At 49.0% G+C, this 14,494-nt stretch overlaps 1 protein-coding gene across 1 annotated transcript in view; it reads right to left on the bottom strand.

The window, feature by feature from the left end:
* PIGL (phosphatidylinositol glycan anchor biosynthesis class L) overlaps nucleotides 1-14,494 on the bottom strand; it is a 55,066-nt gene that overhangs the window by 2,321 nt on the left and 38,251 nt on the right. The window contains exons 4-5 of the mRNA XM_050322117.1: nucleotides 12,503-12,570; nucleotides 4,830-4,861 (exon numbers count right to left, since the gene is read on the bottom strand). Coding sequence (XP_050178074.1) covers nucleotides 4,830-4,861; nucleotides 12,503-12,570 — 100 coding nt within the window. The remainder of the gene's footprint in view (nucleotides 1-4,829; nucleotides 4,862-12,502; nucleotides 12,571-14,494) is intronic.

The following is a 14,494-nucleotide window of genomic DNA, read 5'->3' on the forward strand; positions in this document are numbered from 1 at the left end:
GAATAGAAATTTAAAACAGCCGTCTCTGTTCAGCTACCAAAATGAAATTTCACCTTTCTACTCCAATTCTTAGCTACAGAATAAATATTTACATGTCTCAGGAATGGCAGTATCAAATATTAACTCAGGCAGGCAGTTACATTTTAACAGAGTTCCAGAATACATTGCTCAGATGTTTGTGATGAAGCAGAGGAAGGTAAGATGTATAAAGATTCTCCTGGTCTGGAAGCTTTTTTTTTTTCTTTTTTAAAGATCCCCTTGAACTCAGAAGTTAATTGCTATTCTTTTTCCTATGGCTAAATTGTCTTCACTGATGAGCTCAGAGCTACTGATGGTCCCTTTTAGAGCCTGTAGCTCTCAAAGGAGCTGCTTTGGGATTTCCTGGGGCTTGGAAGCTGCTGTGATTATGCTCCACACTTCACACATTGTATTAAAGTTTGACAGAACAGGCCAAAGTAACAGTTTACACAGGTGGTCAGAGACACAACTCAATTCATAACTGGATTTTCTTCAGAGTGCCTTGAAACAGTGAGATTACACAAAGGAGACACTGGACAAGGCTGAGCTGCTGCAGAGGCTCCTGAGGCACCATTTCAGTGTGTGAAGTCTGTGCTCAAGTCTAATAACTGCTTAAGCTGGTGGTGCTCAAATGCCTTTCAGCCTTAAAATGTCAGCAGGACTGGTGTTCCCCTAAGGGATAAGATTCTCCTGGATGGGAGCAGGAACAAAGATCTTTTCCCTACTTTGGACATTTGGTAGACCCCTCAGTTTAGCCTCTACCAAGCCCGAGATAGGAGGGGAAAACCTGTTGCTCTACAATTTCCTGGAGACACAGGGGAAGCTCCCACACGTTTCCAGGTTTGAGTCTGGCACTCCAAGATGCCCCACCAGCACCAGCCAGGGGGCTGTGACACACTGAACCCAGGGACAAACAGCACACACGGGACCATCCTGACAAATCCCCTCATAACTGATTTGTTCCAGCCTCTTCCCAGTAATTCTGACTCATTTCACTGCAAAGAAAGGGCTTGCTTTTATTCTAGTCAAAGCCTGCAAGGGCAGGACATGGCAGCCCCCATGGACTCCCTCCAGCACATCTCTGGGATCTTTCAATTCCTTTCTTTCCTTTCTCTCCTTTCTCTCCTTCAAGAGAAGGATGTACAACTTGTTCCAACTTTTCAATAGCCTTTTCCACTCCCCAAAGCAAAACTGGTAACTCCTTATTTCAGCATCTCAGAGGGCTCCACAGGGCCATGCTCCCCTTCCACTGATCCTGGGACGTGACTCCCCAGCAGGACGGACACAGCACTCACAGGAGCTCTTTTCTCCCAGCGATGGGCAGGGGTAGAGACCTCAAGGGAAATCACTGGCATTTCTATCCAGATAAAAGCTGACAGGAGTCTGTGCTGTGCCAGGACCCGGAGGAAAAGCCCTCCTGAAGTGCGGGCGTTGCTCAGGGAGCCGCCGGGAGATGGCGGTGTCCGCCGGCCGCGGGAGGGGACCCGCAGCGCTGCCCGGCCCGCCCGGCTCAGAGCCCTCCTGGCACCCTCTGCCTCCAACACCCTCCTGTCTTAGCCGTGCCAGTGCCGTGTCCCCACCCCCGTCCTCCCGCAGCCTCAGCCCCCAGTCCTGCAAGGTCAGGGCGCTCCTGAGAGCAGCAGCTGTGCGATGCCATCTGCGAGCAGCGGCGGCTCTGCCAAGCTCCCCGCAGAGTCCCCTGGACGTGCGGGAATGCAGGGAGCTGTGGGACCAGCACGGGTGGCTTGTGCCACTTCCTGACCGCGAGCCTGAGCCCCCGGCCCGCTCCCGGCCCACTGGACAAGTGACAGCAGAGCAGTTGCTGTTTGGCTGCCATCGGTCTCAGCTGCTACTGCAAAGGATGCTCTGCAGGGACAAGCGCTGCACTTGCTCACAAACTGAAGTGCCCTGACAGTTCTTCTACTCCCACTACAGAATTTCTTGTTTCCAAACTTGGAAGGAACCTTCTGATGTGCCACGAGTGGGGGAACTCCTCTTCCCCCTTCTCTGCAGAGACCCCCTGGGCTGCTGCCGTGGGTAGTTTGAGAGAAAAGAATTAATGTTGCACTGTGGCAGGGGAAAGGAATAGATATGGATCCTCTTGCTCTTGTCCCCAGCATTCCCACTGGCTGCCTGTTTGCTTTTCAAACAAGGGAGGACAAGGCTTGAGCAAACACAGGGCAATGGATCTTTCCTTTCCTGGATGGTTGTTAATGGACTCTGGCAATGCCATGTGAACTCCTACTTGCAGTGGTGGGAAGAGAGGCCTGACACAGGGTTACCCACCACTGCCCTCTGAAGCCTGGACTGCTCTGTTAACAAAACGTGCTCTCCCTTTCCTCATTTTTTTCCCCCTAAGAAATATTAATTCACGCAGCAATTACACCCTTTTGTTCCCCAAAGCTCAGCAATAGGGGACGAAAACCACTGCAAATGATTTCAGTAGGGCTCGGTCTGACCTGCTGTGCCCTCCTCGGTCAGATCAGGCAAAGTGGTGGCATTCAGCCTCCCAAAAAAAAGGGCACTCCAAGAGCCTTCTGTGTCAGTGATATCACAAGGATCTCCATGTGCTGACAGCAAGGCCTGTTCTGCATGGGAATGTGAGATGAAATGAAGCAGGGAAGGAATGTACAGTCCAGGGAGAGATGAAAAAGGGTTCAGAGAAACAGGCTGCTCCCTGCCAAGCAGGGTGAGAGCAGTGCTGCCATTGAGGAGTCCACTCCTGTGACACCAGCAGGTGAAGCTTTTCAGAGCCTGTTGTGACCTGGGCAGGATGGGATTAGCAGTGTAATACAACCTCTCTAGGTTGGCAGAAAGGGCAGGATCAATATAGCTCCTGGATTAGGCCTAGAATAGAAGTGTGGGAAGCCTGCAGCCTGCTCGGCTTGGCTTTCTACCTCCAAAGCACTGAGGCAGCAGGTCTGCCTAGAAGGAGGAGCTCCTGGGCAGCTCTGGGTGTGCTGCAGGCCTGCCCCGCTCCTGAGGGATGGAAGCACAGCAGTTCTTGTGGAAGAGCACTGGGTATAGCTGGAAGGGGCCAGTGGCAGGGGTGGAACCATATCCAGCAGCTGTCTTGGCTTCCTGAGACAAGCCCAAGTCCTTGTGCCCAGGCTGGAGAACTTGATTACAGATTATAAAAAGCCTGTTGTGTTTATGCTGGCTAAAGGCATTAGAAAGCAAAGCAGGATATTTAGGGTGCTCATTTGCATATCACTGAGGCAATGCAAGGCTTAGCTGGCTTTTGCATTTGCAGCGAGATTTTCTGTGGCTTCCCTGATCACATGGGCTTACACAGGTTCACCTACACACAGTTCCCTCTTACCAACAGCAGAGCAGCAAATTTCCATGGCCTGAACATGCCTTTCAGCTCTATCCAGACAGCCTCAATCCCAGCATCACTCTTGTTTCATTAAGCCCCTCTGATGCACAGCCCTGCACGCCTGCCAGATCAAATTATAAATACTGGGAATTTCAATGAGACTGGGACTATATTTGGAAAGGCTTAGCGTAAGCAGCAGCATGGGAGCTCCCCGTTCCTTTGGTGTTTGTAGGTCATGTCAGATGTGATGTAATCAGAGCAGCAAGGCTTTCACACAGCTCCAGGAGTCTCTTGATGCTGCTGGAGAAATGGAAATGTTCTCTATACATGGGTTCTGTTTCAAACCTGAATGAATTTGAGGCTCAGCCCATACTGAGGACCGTAGTGAATCTAACAGACCTGCATGAACAGCACATGGAAGTGGCTCAGTATAGATGGGGCCTGACAGCCAGCAGTGACATCAACCACTGCAGATCCTTGTCCTTTGTACTGCACACAGAGCTCTGCTGCATCCCAAAGCTGAACAAAGAAAAGGTCCCAGGAAAGAAGTTGGCATTGTACTCCTCTTTCATAAATTGGGGAACTGAAGAGACTGGAGTCAGAACTCAGCTAAAGGGCATTCTGCCATCTTGGCTCACACTCTCTCATTAGGTCTGCAACTTCCTGCTAGCAGAGAATTAAAACTGATTTGCTGTGACTCATTCAAATCCTACAATGATTTGGGAATTAGCATTAAAGGAACACAGCCCAGATGGCTGCTGAGGGAACAGGAGGTTGACTGGGTGGGCCTGGCTGAGCCCCCTTCCCATGCTCTGTCCAAAGAGCTGACTGACAGCTTTGTGCCTAAACTGGTTCCTCACATTTGTCCCTGAGTCGGGCACTGTTTGCTGGAGATAAGGACAGCAGCTAGAAGAGGGGTCAGGAGCAACCTGCTTCTGTAATTTGTTTCTTTCCTTTCCCTGCTTGTACAGAGGGTTTCTCAGGGATTCTTGCTCATCTGTAGATGATAGAAGCCATTACAATAACTTGCTGTGCCACTGCAGATTTCAGGTACTTTTCCTGAGCACGTTTTGTTGGAAGCTTAACTTGGTACATGCAAACATTCTTGGCTAAGCTGGTCGTGGTTTCTGAGGCCTTTGTCACAGAAAAGAAAAAAGGCTTGTAGGTAAGACGTGACCAAAAACTCTGTGACTGAGCTGAGAGACCTGGAAATAACACTCCTATTCACCCAAGGCAGCAAAAGGCACAGGCCAGACACTGAATCACAGCACAGTGTCAGGAGACACAGAATGGAGAATCCCTAAGGACAGAAAAGTGCTTGTAGAGAAGCCTGAGTGGGTAAAAATTGCACGGAGATAAAAGGGCGAGGAAGAGTTGAGCTGTGGGGTTCATTTGCATTGCAGGGGTGAGTTGGGCAGCTGGAACCCTGGACAGAACACTGATGTAAACAACTGCCCAGTGCCTGCAAGGACAGGGATGTGAGGTGACCTACCTTCAGGTAACTTCCCCTCTGAATGCAGGTACCTGTGAGAGAAGAGATACATGTGGGTGAGCACTCAGTGGAGTTATCCAAACCCTGATTTTACAGCTATAAACTCTGTACACTAAACCAACCCTTTTCTCTTCACACACACACACATTTACAATGGCCAATCTCACAAGAAACTGCAGGAACTGACACTGGATGACACCTCAGGCAGGGATAAGCCTCACTGCCCACACTGTTCTGCCATTACTTTCCTCATCCTGCCTGCTGGGACACATCACAAATAAGCTCTATAAATCCAATTCACTCTCAAACTTCTCAAGTTGCACTTAGGGAAACTGCAAGAGGCTGCCAAAGGCTATTCACCTCTGGGAGCACTGGCTGTTTAAAGCCCAGGGTCTGCTGGCCAGGGACATTTCCTCAGCAGCTCCTCTTTGGGGACCAGCTTCTTGTTTCCTAACCCACACTGGCACTGGGACATCTGAGAAGCTGCTCTGGCTTTTTGCTCACTAAGACTTTGGTCCCTTCATGACTTTGTCCTGGATAGTCTCTAGAGCAAAAGTGCTTCCCTTGGAAATAGGATGAGGGGACCAGCGTGGGAGATGAGAACAGTGAAGGCACTTCCATCAAGAAGTGTAAGCAAAGGATCCTGGTATGGTGAAAGCATCAGAGGGTATTGGCTTCAATTCCTTGTTAATCCTCTTGTTTCTCCTGCTCTGGTCTGTGGCTCATGGCTTTGGAGCAATTGTGCTGACATTCCCAACTGCACCACCCCGGATTTGGCCCATGGCAGGGCTGGGAGGCAGCAGGTCTCCAGCAGATGGCACTCAGGGCTGTCCCAGGCATGCTCTTCCACAAGGAAAAAAATTCCAAACAACGGAACATTTGCCAAAAGGAGAAAGGAAATACAAAAAAAAAAAAAAAGTTATTTAACCCTGTGTAATATGTAAAGAGATTGTTATCACCTTACAGTGGTGTATTAAACGAAGGACAATGTGCCAGTTCATGTGTAAATCAACCAGGATCAAACATGCATTATATGTAAACTGCTGTGTTTCTCCAGTCACTTTCAAACTAGGATTATCTCTGGCTATTGGTTAAGTTCAAGGAAAAGGATTAACTACACAGGCATAGACAAAATAGGAAGCACGGAGTAATGAATATCCAACACAATTCAAAGCAAAAGTCAAGCCAGAAATGCAGGTCATGGCAGAACTCAAACAGCAATCAGAAAACATATGCCTTACACAGATTCTCCTGCCAATGGTCTCCTCTGCTCCAGAGCCAAAGCTCTGCAAGCAATACCATTTCCTACTAAACAATGGCCTTGGAATACTGACTTGGCCACCTTCTACCCCACCACTCAAGTCTTACTGCTCTGACAAAGATTGTTAAATGTTGCCTTGTAAACATTACCAGCAATTTTCTGTGGGCAGCGGGGGGGAGGAAGGTTTAAGTGTCGCCATTAATATCTGCTCTGCTCTTCTGCCAGAGGTTTCTTCCCCCACAAGTAGAATGTGGCCACCCAAAGAAGTGATTCAGCACTTGGTACAGCAAGCAGGGTGGGAACTTTATAGGACAAGCTTGGAGAGATAAAGCAGTGAGTGCTTGTGAAATTTGGCAAACTATCTGAAGGCCCAGTGTCTGTTCTGGGTGTGCTGCTCTGCCATGCAGGCACCTTCAAAGCACTTACTGAGCTGCTCCCAGAGGGAACTAATAATAACCATTCCTGCCACCAGAAACAGGAGCCAGAGATGCAGTTCATATGGAAACGTTTCAGCAGGAGCAGGCAGCGTCTTCAGCAGGGAAGGGAAGCTGCATTCAGCAGCAGATTGAGGAGTTTGTGCTGTATAAGGGTTCAAGGAGACACAAACTGTATTTTGGTTCCTGAAAGGTCCTCAAAGCTGCTGCCACCAGACCTGTCACTCATCTGGAAGAACAGGCATGAAGAAACTGCTCCTCTGCTCATCCTTTTTGTCCTGATCCAAACGCTTCAGGACTCAGCAAGGCTCAGAGCAGAGCTCTGGGAATGGGCTCCACCCAGCTCCATGTGCACAGGAATTGCAGCCTTGCTCATTTGTATTTCTCAGGCAAGAGATACTCTGTGGTTACAGAGAGAGAGAGAGAAACACAAAACTCTACCTCCTGCACACGTTCACAAAACGAGCCAATCCTCTCCCAAATCCATCTTCTCGCTCCCATCTCCACCCTGCTGGAGTGTCTCCAGGGGACACTTCCAAGTAGGGGAGAGGTTGCAGCTCTCAGTCGTTGCCATTTTGGGAATGTTGTTTTACAGATTGGACTTGCTGTGGTTTGGGCAAAATGAAAGAGTTTGGCATAAAATCCCAAGAAGTCAAACACAAACACGTTCTTTTTCAGGAGCTTTTTCCATGTGGGTGTTTTTCCCCCAGAGACACTTTTTACCATTCTTTTTAAACATGAAGTGACCTAAGGTGGCTTGTTCCCACCCACCCACCCACCAAGTGCCAGAGGCTGGTGATTACAGGGCACCTCTCACTGCACCCTCTCCGTTGTGCCTGTGGTAGGTTCAGATCCACATGTGAGACCCTCTGCAGTGAAGAATTTCAAAAGGCCATGAGACATCTGAAGGCTCCAACCATTTCTGCACTGCAAAACTCAGCCCCAACTCCTCCCTCCAGGACCAGCTGCTCTGAAGGCTGTTGCTGTCTGCAGCCATCAGCTGCATCTCAGCAGAAACACTGCAATGGCCCAACAGCCCTGACCCTACAAATTCAGGACTGAGCTCCTCCCAAATTCCCTGCCTTTATTCAGCCATCCTCAAGGAAAGATGTGAGCAAAGCGAGTGGATCAGCTCCTGTGTGGCACCAATCAGTGAAACCTCCCTTTGATGGTAAGAAGGAAGTCAAGATAGGGCAGAAAACTTGGTCTTGGGGAACACAGAGCTCCTCTGAGGAACACAGAACTTTGGGGCTGATCCCCTGGTGGGTGTGTTATGGTTTTGGCCATGTTCTATTTGATGAGAAGTTGTTCACTGAATTCAATGACTTCACTCTCCAAACACTCTCCTGTGCCAAAGGCAAAACCCTTCACTGAACTGACTGTGCTGGCTGCTGTGGAGCACTGGGGAAATACAATTCTGGAGAGCATGGAAAGAATGGATGTCTTAAAGCTGTGCTGGGGCTCCATCTAGAATCCCAGCCTCTAATCTGCCTGATTAATCTGATGGAACAGATGTGAAGGAGGAAGAACAGCCAGTCTCCTCGGAGTCACAGAGACATTAGAAGGATATACTTGCCAGATGTTGAATGTTTGCTATCTGGAATGCCTCCTCTCTCCCTAACTGGACTTTCTGGCTCTATTTCCACGCACCCTGAACTACACCATGTAGCAATTTGCACTTTGTAAAGCACTGCCCAAGGTCTCTGCACTCACGTGTACCAGTGGCAAAAGATGGTTCTGCCAGTGGCAATTCCGAGATCTTCCAGCTGACAGAGCTGTTCCCTGGCTCTGTGCTTTGGGCCCTGCACTGTCTGGGAGAAGAATGTGCAGTGTCACTGCTCCACTCACTGCCTAACGATGCTGGAAGGACATCCCCTGAGGCTGTTTCTCTGGAATAGAAAACTACTTTGGGGGTGCCCTGTGCTCAACTTCAATCCTAATGGCTCTCAACAGTGTCAGGAAGGGGGCTGGGATGAACGAACTTAGGAATGAGGGAGTAAATGAAGGAATGAGACAAAATCTAGGATAACATTCCCAGCCTATGGGATATTACCAGGCATAGGGCAGAATGCTCTGAGGGAGTCTCCAAGGATAAACAGCAGAGGACAATTCTATTTCGACCTTATGGGGGCAGTCTGGGTGCAACCACAGCCACCACTCCTGAGATCCCCAGGGACATTTAAGATCAAGAGAATGCTGGGCTGCAGCTGCTGAAAGGAGGGAGAGATCAGAGTCCCACTCCAGCCCTGCAGTGTAAGAAGGCATCAAACAAAATGGTAAATGGGATGTCATTCACTATTATCAAGCTAAGCACCCAAAACCCATCTTCCTCCCTGCTCAACACACCCTTTCAGACCTGGCCTTGGAAACTCCACACAAGCAGAACTCTGCTTTGTTGGGACCTGATGCACTTGGTGGCTTTTGAGAACAGTACCCACCGAGTCTGTGGGACTGCCCGGACAGTTCATTGTTTCAACATACGGATCAAAAACTGGCATTTAACCAACCCTCCTCTTTCAGGGAACCTCAGTGCAGCCCTTCTGCACAATGCCCATGCCATGCAGTGGGGCATTCAACAGCCAGGCTGTGACGTGTCAGTGCAACAAGGCATCGGTGGCACTCAGGCTGCATCATAATCAGCTGCAGAGTGATAAAGCACTAAGCTCCCAAATATTACCTCTGCACAGCCTCTTTTACAGCCTACCACTGAGTTGGTGAATGTTAAAAAAACATCCTGCAGGACTAAGAGGTGTTTTTCCAAACGGAATTGACGAGAATAGGCTCAGCTAATGATTCCTTGATGTAGCTTTTTATATGGCATCATTGATAGAAGTTTTATGGATGCAGTTGCTATAACAACATAATGCACAGTAGTTAAATATAGCAGCTCCTATTTTCCACTCAGTTTGCTCTGCCCTAAGCAGACAAGACTATTTTTTTTCCTGTTCTAGCTGGGATGAAACGGATTTGATAGCTCACTGAAGAAAACAAGTGGTACAGTCCTTCCTCCTCCTCCTCCTCCCAAGGATGATTCCTCTCCATCCTAAGCAGTCAAGCAAACAACAAACCCAACAGCCCCCCATTTGCCAGGCTCCTGGGTAAGAGGGGTTGTTTAAAATCAAAATGCACAGTGACTCATGCAAAACCAAAGCCCCTTGGCATTACATGTGATCTCAGTACAAACAGTGTCATTTCAAAGTGCAGGAAAGGAGAGGTTCTCCAATATTCCTGTCACATAATATTTACCAAGGTTATTACCACAGTGCCCAGAGACTGGCCAGACACTGAGGGAGCAGTAAAGTGACCTGGATGTCACTCAAACCCTGCTCTTCCTTCTGGATGAGTGTAAAGGATCCAGCCTCTCTTGGCCACAGGGAGAGCTTCTATTTTGGGGAAAAAGAGAGAATGATGTTGCCAAATCAAGGTGACAGAGAAAGAAGCAGAGAGACAGAGGATTGCTTCCAATTCCCCCTGCTTTGCTACTGTGGGTTTTTCTTGGGTTTGGGTTGGGTCTTTCTTTCTGTTTGGAAGCCAGAACTGAAATACTCCCAGGGGAGACTGAAATCAAATAGCAATTTGTGTTCCTCTCCCATCCTGTTTTTTCTTATTTTTCCCTTGCAGAAGAACAAATCCACCCTCGAACCTTGGCATTTCCCAGCTCCTCCCAGATCTCAAGGCTAGGCAGGCACACACAGCAGCTGGACTCCTGCAAGCTGTCAGGACAGAGGCTGCTGCAAGGGAAAGGGCTCATTTCTTCTGAATAGTTCCTGCTCCTTTGAACATAACCTCTGCTCCAGACACTGGAAAGAATATTTATGCCCTTAGCAGACAATGCTGAGCATCTGCTCAGCTATGACCATTGCCTGAACTGTTTCATTGCTTGAAGCTGTTGAATAACTTGCACCTCCTGAAGCGAGGAGCTGTGGGAGGGGTCACACAGCCTGTTCTACCTCTGCTCTTACAGAAATCATCCCGTGGGTGGTGGGCATGAGTCTATCTCCCAGAGACTGGGAGAATCCAAAAGAGCCAAGGATCACTGCACCAGCCCTCTGCTTCACCCTTTCCACTCAGAGCCACAGCGGAGGCAGAACCTTGCACACCTTGTTTAGAGATGGTTAATGAACACACTGCACTCGATACCTGGAGGGGAGAGTTCATTTGCCTTGCTCTTGCCAAGCAGCACTGGGGCCCTCGGGGCTCTGCAGAGCTCTGCTGGCACAGGGGGACAGGAGAAGGCTCAGCTTGTGCTCCCAGTGCTGCCTGCACTGGCCAACATGTGAGACCTCATCAGGGCACAGAGTCAGGAGTGATACAGTCACGCTCTACTTCCTCCATAACACAAACTGAAAAATAATGAGGGCAAACAAGCCACTAAAAATAAACTTAACCTTTCAGTGGCCACAGCATCGCTCCTGCCACACGCAGATGACAGGGCTACCATGGTTATTTCTGCTGATTCAGGACTGGAAGAGAGACAAGACACAAAGCAGCCCTTAGTTAATGAGAAGTGCTCGTGCTCTGGTGTCCCTGTCAGCACGGATCTCAGCAGCCCAGGACTGCTGCAGCAGGACTAATGCAAAGGTCTGAGTTCAAGGGGCTTGCAGACAATAAATATTTCCAGTAACATGATCTGAGATGAGAAGGGGGTTAAATCCCTCCCACACCCACAGGAAACCTAAAGCACAAAGGTAGGAAAGCAATTTCTGCACAACCACAAAGTAAAGGACAAGATCAAAATCAAGAGTTTTCTGTAACTTTCTCCTACATAACTCGGCTGCCAGCTTGTTTTCCCATGATCTCTTCAGGATGTAGAGGGTCACACAAACAACAACCCGCCCTCCATTCCTATTTGCAGATTGTACAGCAATCGACTGAGCAAACAGAGGCCCAGGCAGCTGGGAGCTCTTCAGTCCCTCTGTGCCAATGGTGTGAGCATCAGCCTCTGCTCCTGGGTCATCAACCTCTGCTCCTCACTCACTCCTCAATTAGCTGTGCCAGAAAGCATCTTCCCACTCAGCCCAAACAAACACAGCTTGCTTTAACTCCACCCCCTCTCCTTCTTCCAGGCTATTTCAGAAGTTGCTGGGAACAGCCATGATCCCCTCTAATGCTGAGTTCCAGCATCAAAGGCTTTCAGCATCTTCCCAGAGGAGCTCAGTAGGTCCCAGTACAGGTTCTGTGGCACTGCAGCTTTTTCTAGGCAAGTGAGAAAGGCAAATCCCTGTGATGCTGTCAGCAAGGAGAGCCAGAAGAGTTATTTGAATGGCACAGATGATTTAGAAAACAAATGGGTGCTATAAATATAAGCTATACTTGTGAAGAGTTCTTCTCATGCCTGGCAAAGGCATGAGAAACTCTGGAGACCTCTCTAGGACACAGTGAGGTCTGAATGAGCAGAAGATTAAAGTAAAATACAGGAGCTGTCTTGCCAGCAAAATTTGGGTGATTTTAATACAGGGACTTCTGTCTAGTGACCTTCCCACAGCACAGGGACAGAGGGTCCCATCATGTAAGGAATAAAATGGTGAAGGAACTAATTGACTCTTCCTAAGAGTGGTAAACAAGGACAGCTCCAGTGAAAGAGCAACATCCTTGGGTCAGAGAGGTAAATTCAGGGACCTGGACAGGATGGCCAAATCCCCTGGAACAGAACTTTCCAAAACCCAACTACCACCAGCTCAGGCACCAGCTATTCACACACCCTCCTCAAACCAGAAGTGCAAAGTGACCTGTGGCATATTTCAGTGGGATCAAGGACAGGAAGAGCAAAGAGGGCCCAGTGAAAAGGAGCCTGGCAAAGTACCAGCTGATGGAATACTAAGAGATGCTTTGGTTATTTACAGAGCTGTGGCAGTTTCTCCAAACAGCCTGTGCCCCACAGCCTGGCACTCAGTTACAGCAGTGAAGTAAGCACTGGTTTTGGTTCTGCTCACACACAAGCAACTCCCAGGTGAGGCTGCAGTGAGAGCACACTGTACCTGACAGCAGAGTAAAGAGAGATGTGGTTTGCGTGGCCACTCACTCCTCCCGCATCAAAGGTCACCACCTGCAAGAAACCACAGAACAGGAACCATTCAGGAGGAGGAGGAGACTGCAGTTGCCAGCTCTGACATCTAACACGGCACTGCCCCAGCCCATTGTAACTAACGAGTTGTTTTTGTGTTGCACAAAGAGGCCTTGTGTGTGAACTCATCGTGCCACAGAAATACAACTAAACAAACAAGCCACTCTGGAACTGGATGACTACACAGTCTAACAGCTTGAACAACAGAAAGATGACAAAGATCATGTTCCCACTGGCAGGATGCACTTGTTACTTATTACCAGGCCAAAAGGTCACTTTCAAAATGATTTGTTGCAAACATGTTCCTGACCCAAGAGGTCCAGCTCTATGAATCAGTCTCCCCTGGATCTGAGAACATCCTAGAATGACAGGGTGAAACTACAGTTTGCTGTGCTGTGGGTCTGGACACACTGCTGTAAGAAGAGCCCCACAATCATGTACGACTGTCCTGGTTGTAAAGAGGCTTCACCAGAGGACAACACAGTGATAAAATAATCTGATATGAGAATAAGACTTTATAAAGAATCAGCTGACTGCACTTTTGCACAAATGGGAACTTCATAGTGCAGAAGTAATGTGTGAACACAGCACTAACCACTGTCCAGAGCACAGAACACCCCTGGCTCCCTGCCCTCAGCCAGCCAATGATGTGTCAGGGGTGAAGCACCCCCCTAAGGGCTCACTCACTCTGTGGTGCTGGGCAGTGGGTATTTAAAGCCTCCCACTTCCAGCCTAGCAGCCAAACAGGCAGCACAGAGTGCAGAGCAGGCAGGGAATGTGTAATGTGTGCTGGTTCTCCTTCCAGGTGGTGAAAGTGCCAGTCCCTGGCCAGCCCAAAGTTCAGTCCCCGCTCTGGGACAGGCCCGGCAGCAGAGCCCTCCACAGCTCCCTTCTCTGGGACCAGGGAGAAATCATGAACTCCCCACATTTCAACCCATGTCTGCTCCCTTGCCAGCTTGTTCTCTGTTCAGGGAAGGAAATGGCACTGCCTGGCTCTCTCAGCACAGCTCCCTTCTCACAATCTATTTCATAGGCAGGGCCTGGGGCACTGGGTTAGAGATCAAGGGAAGGCCAAAAGTCACCGCGCCCGTCCTGCAACTTGTTCCTCCACCCTCCCCACACGGGACATGGTGCAAAGAGGGAGAGGAAGCACAAAGACAGTGACCAGAAATACTTCAAAACCCACAAACTTCAGGCAAGCCTGCTTTAAACCCGTCCACCCACAACAAGTCCACAGTCAGACTTTCCACTCTGCCCAGTGGCTCTAAAGGTGCTGCCACCAAGCAGCCAAGGCTGCTCTTGGCTGGCAGGAACTGGTGGGACTCAATTTGGTTTCATTCAGGTACAAAGAAGCATTTTCTGGCCAACCCTTATTTTATAAAGAAAAACAAGATGTCATTCAGCTTTGGCTGCTGTACACCAGCATTACCCAGGAACTCTGCAGGGCCTGCCCTGGTGCTGGGCTCTCCCTGTGGAAAGGCAGCTTCTGGAGCAGCTCATCTGGGAAAGACATTAATGGATTCAGCTCAGGGAATGAGAATAGCACCCTGTATTTTGCAGATAAGAAAAAACGTGCTCTGAAGTCACTCCTACCTAGAGTGGCACTTTCCTAAGATGACAACGTCCCCCACTAACTGCAGGCAGAATAAATTTCTGTTCAGGTGAATGACAGTGTGAGTCTGATAAGAGCTGGACTTGCACTAAACCTTTTCACTACATAAGGACAGAGAAAGGGTTTGTCTCTTCTGCCTGGTCACTGATTTTCACATAACCTGTACAAGCAGAACATTTTTAAGACCAGTACCCTGCAGTTGGAATTGGCCAACGGGCTCTGAAGTCTTTTGAAACTTGCATGTGCACACATGTATAAATACCATTGCATTATCCCTGTTTCTTTAGGAAACCA

The sequence above is a fragment of the Myiozetetes cayanensis genome, unplaced genomic scaffold (assembly GCF_022539395.1).
Source record: "Myiozetetes cayanensis isolate MyiCay16 unplaced genomic scaffold, myiCay2020 scf27, whole genome shotgun sequence".
Lineage (NCBI taxonomy): Eukaryota > Metazoa > Chordata > Aves > Passeriformes > Tyrannidae > Myiozetetes > Myiozetetes cayanensis.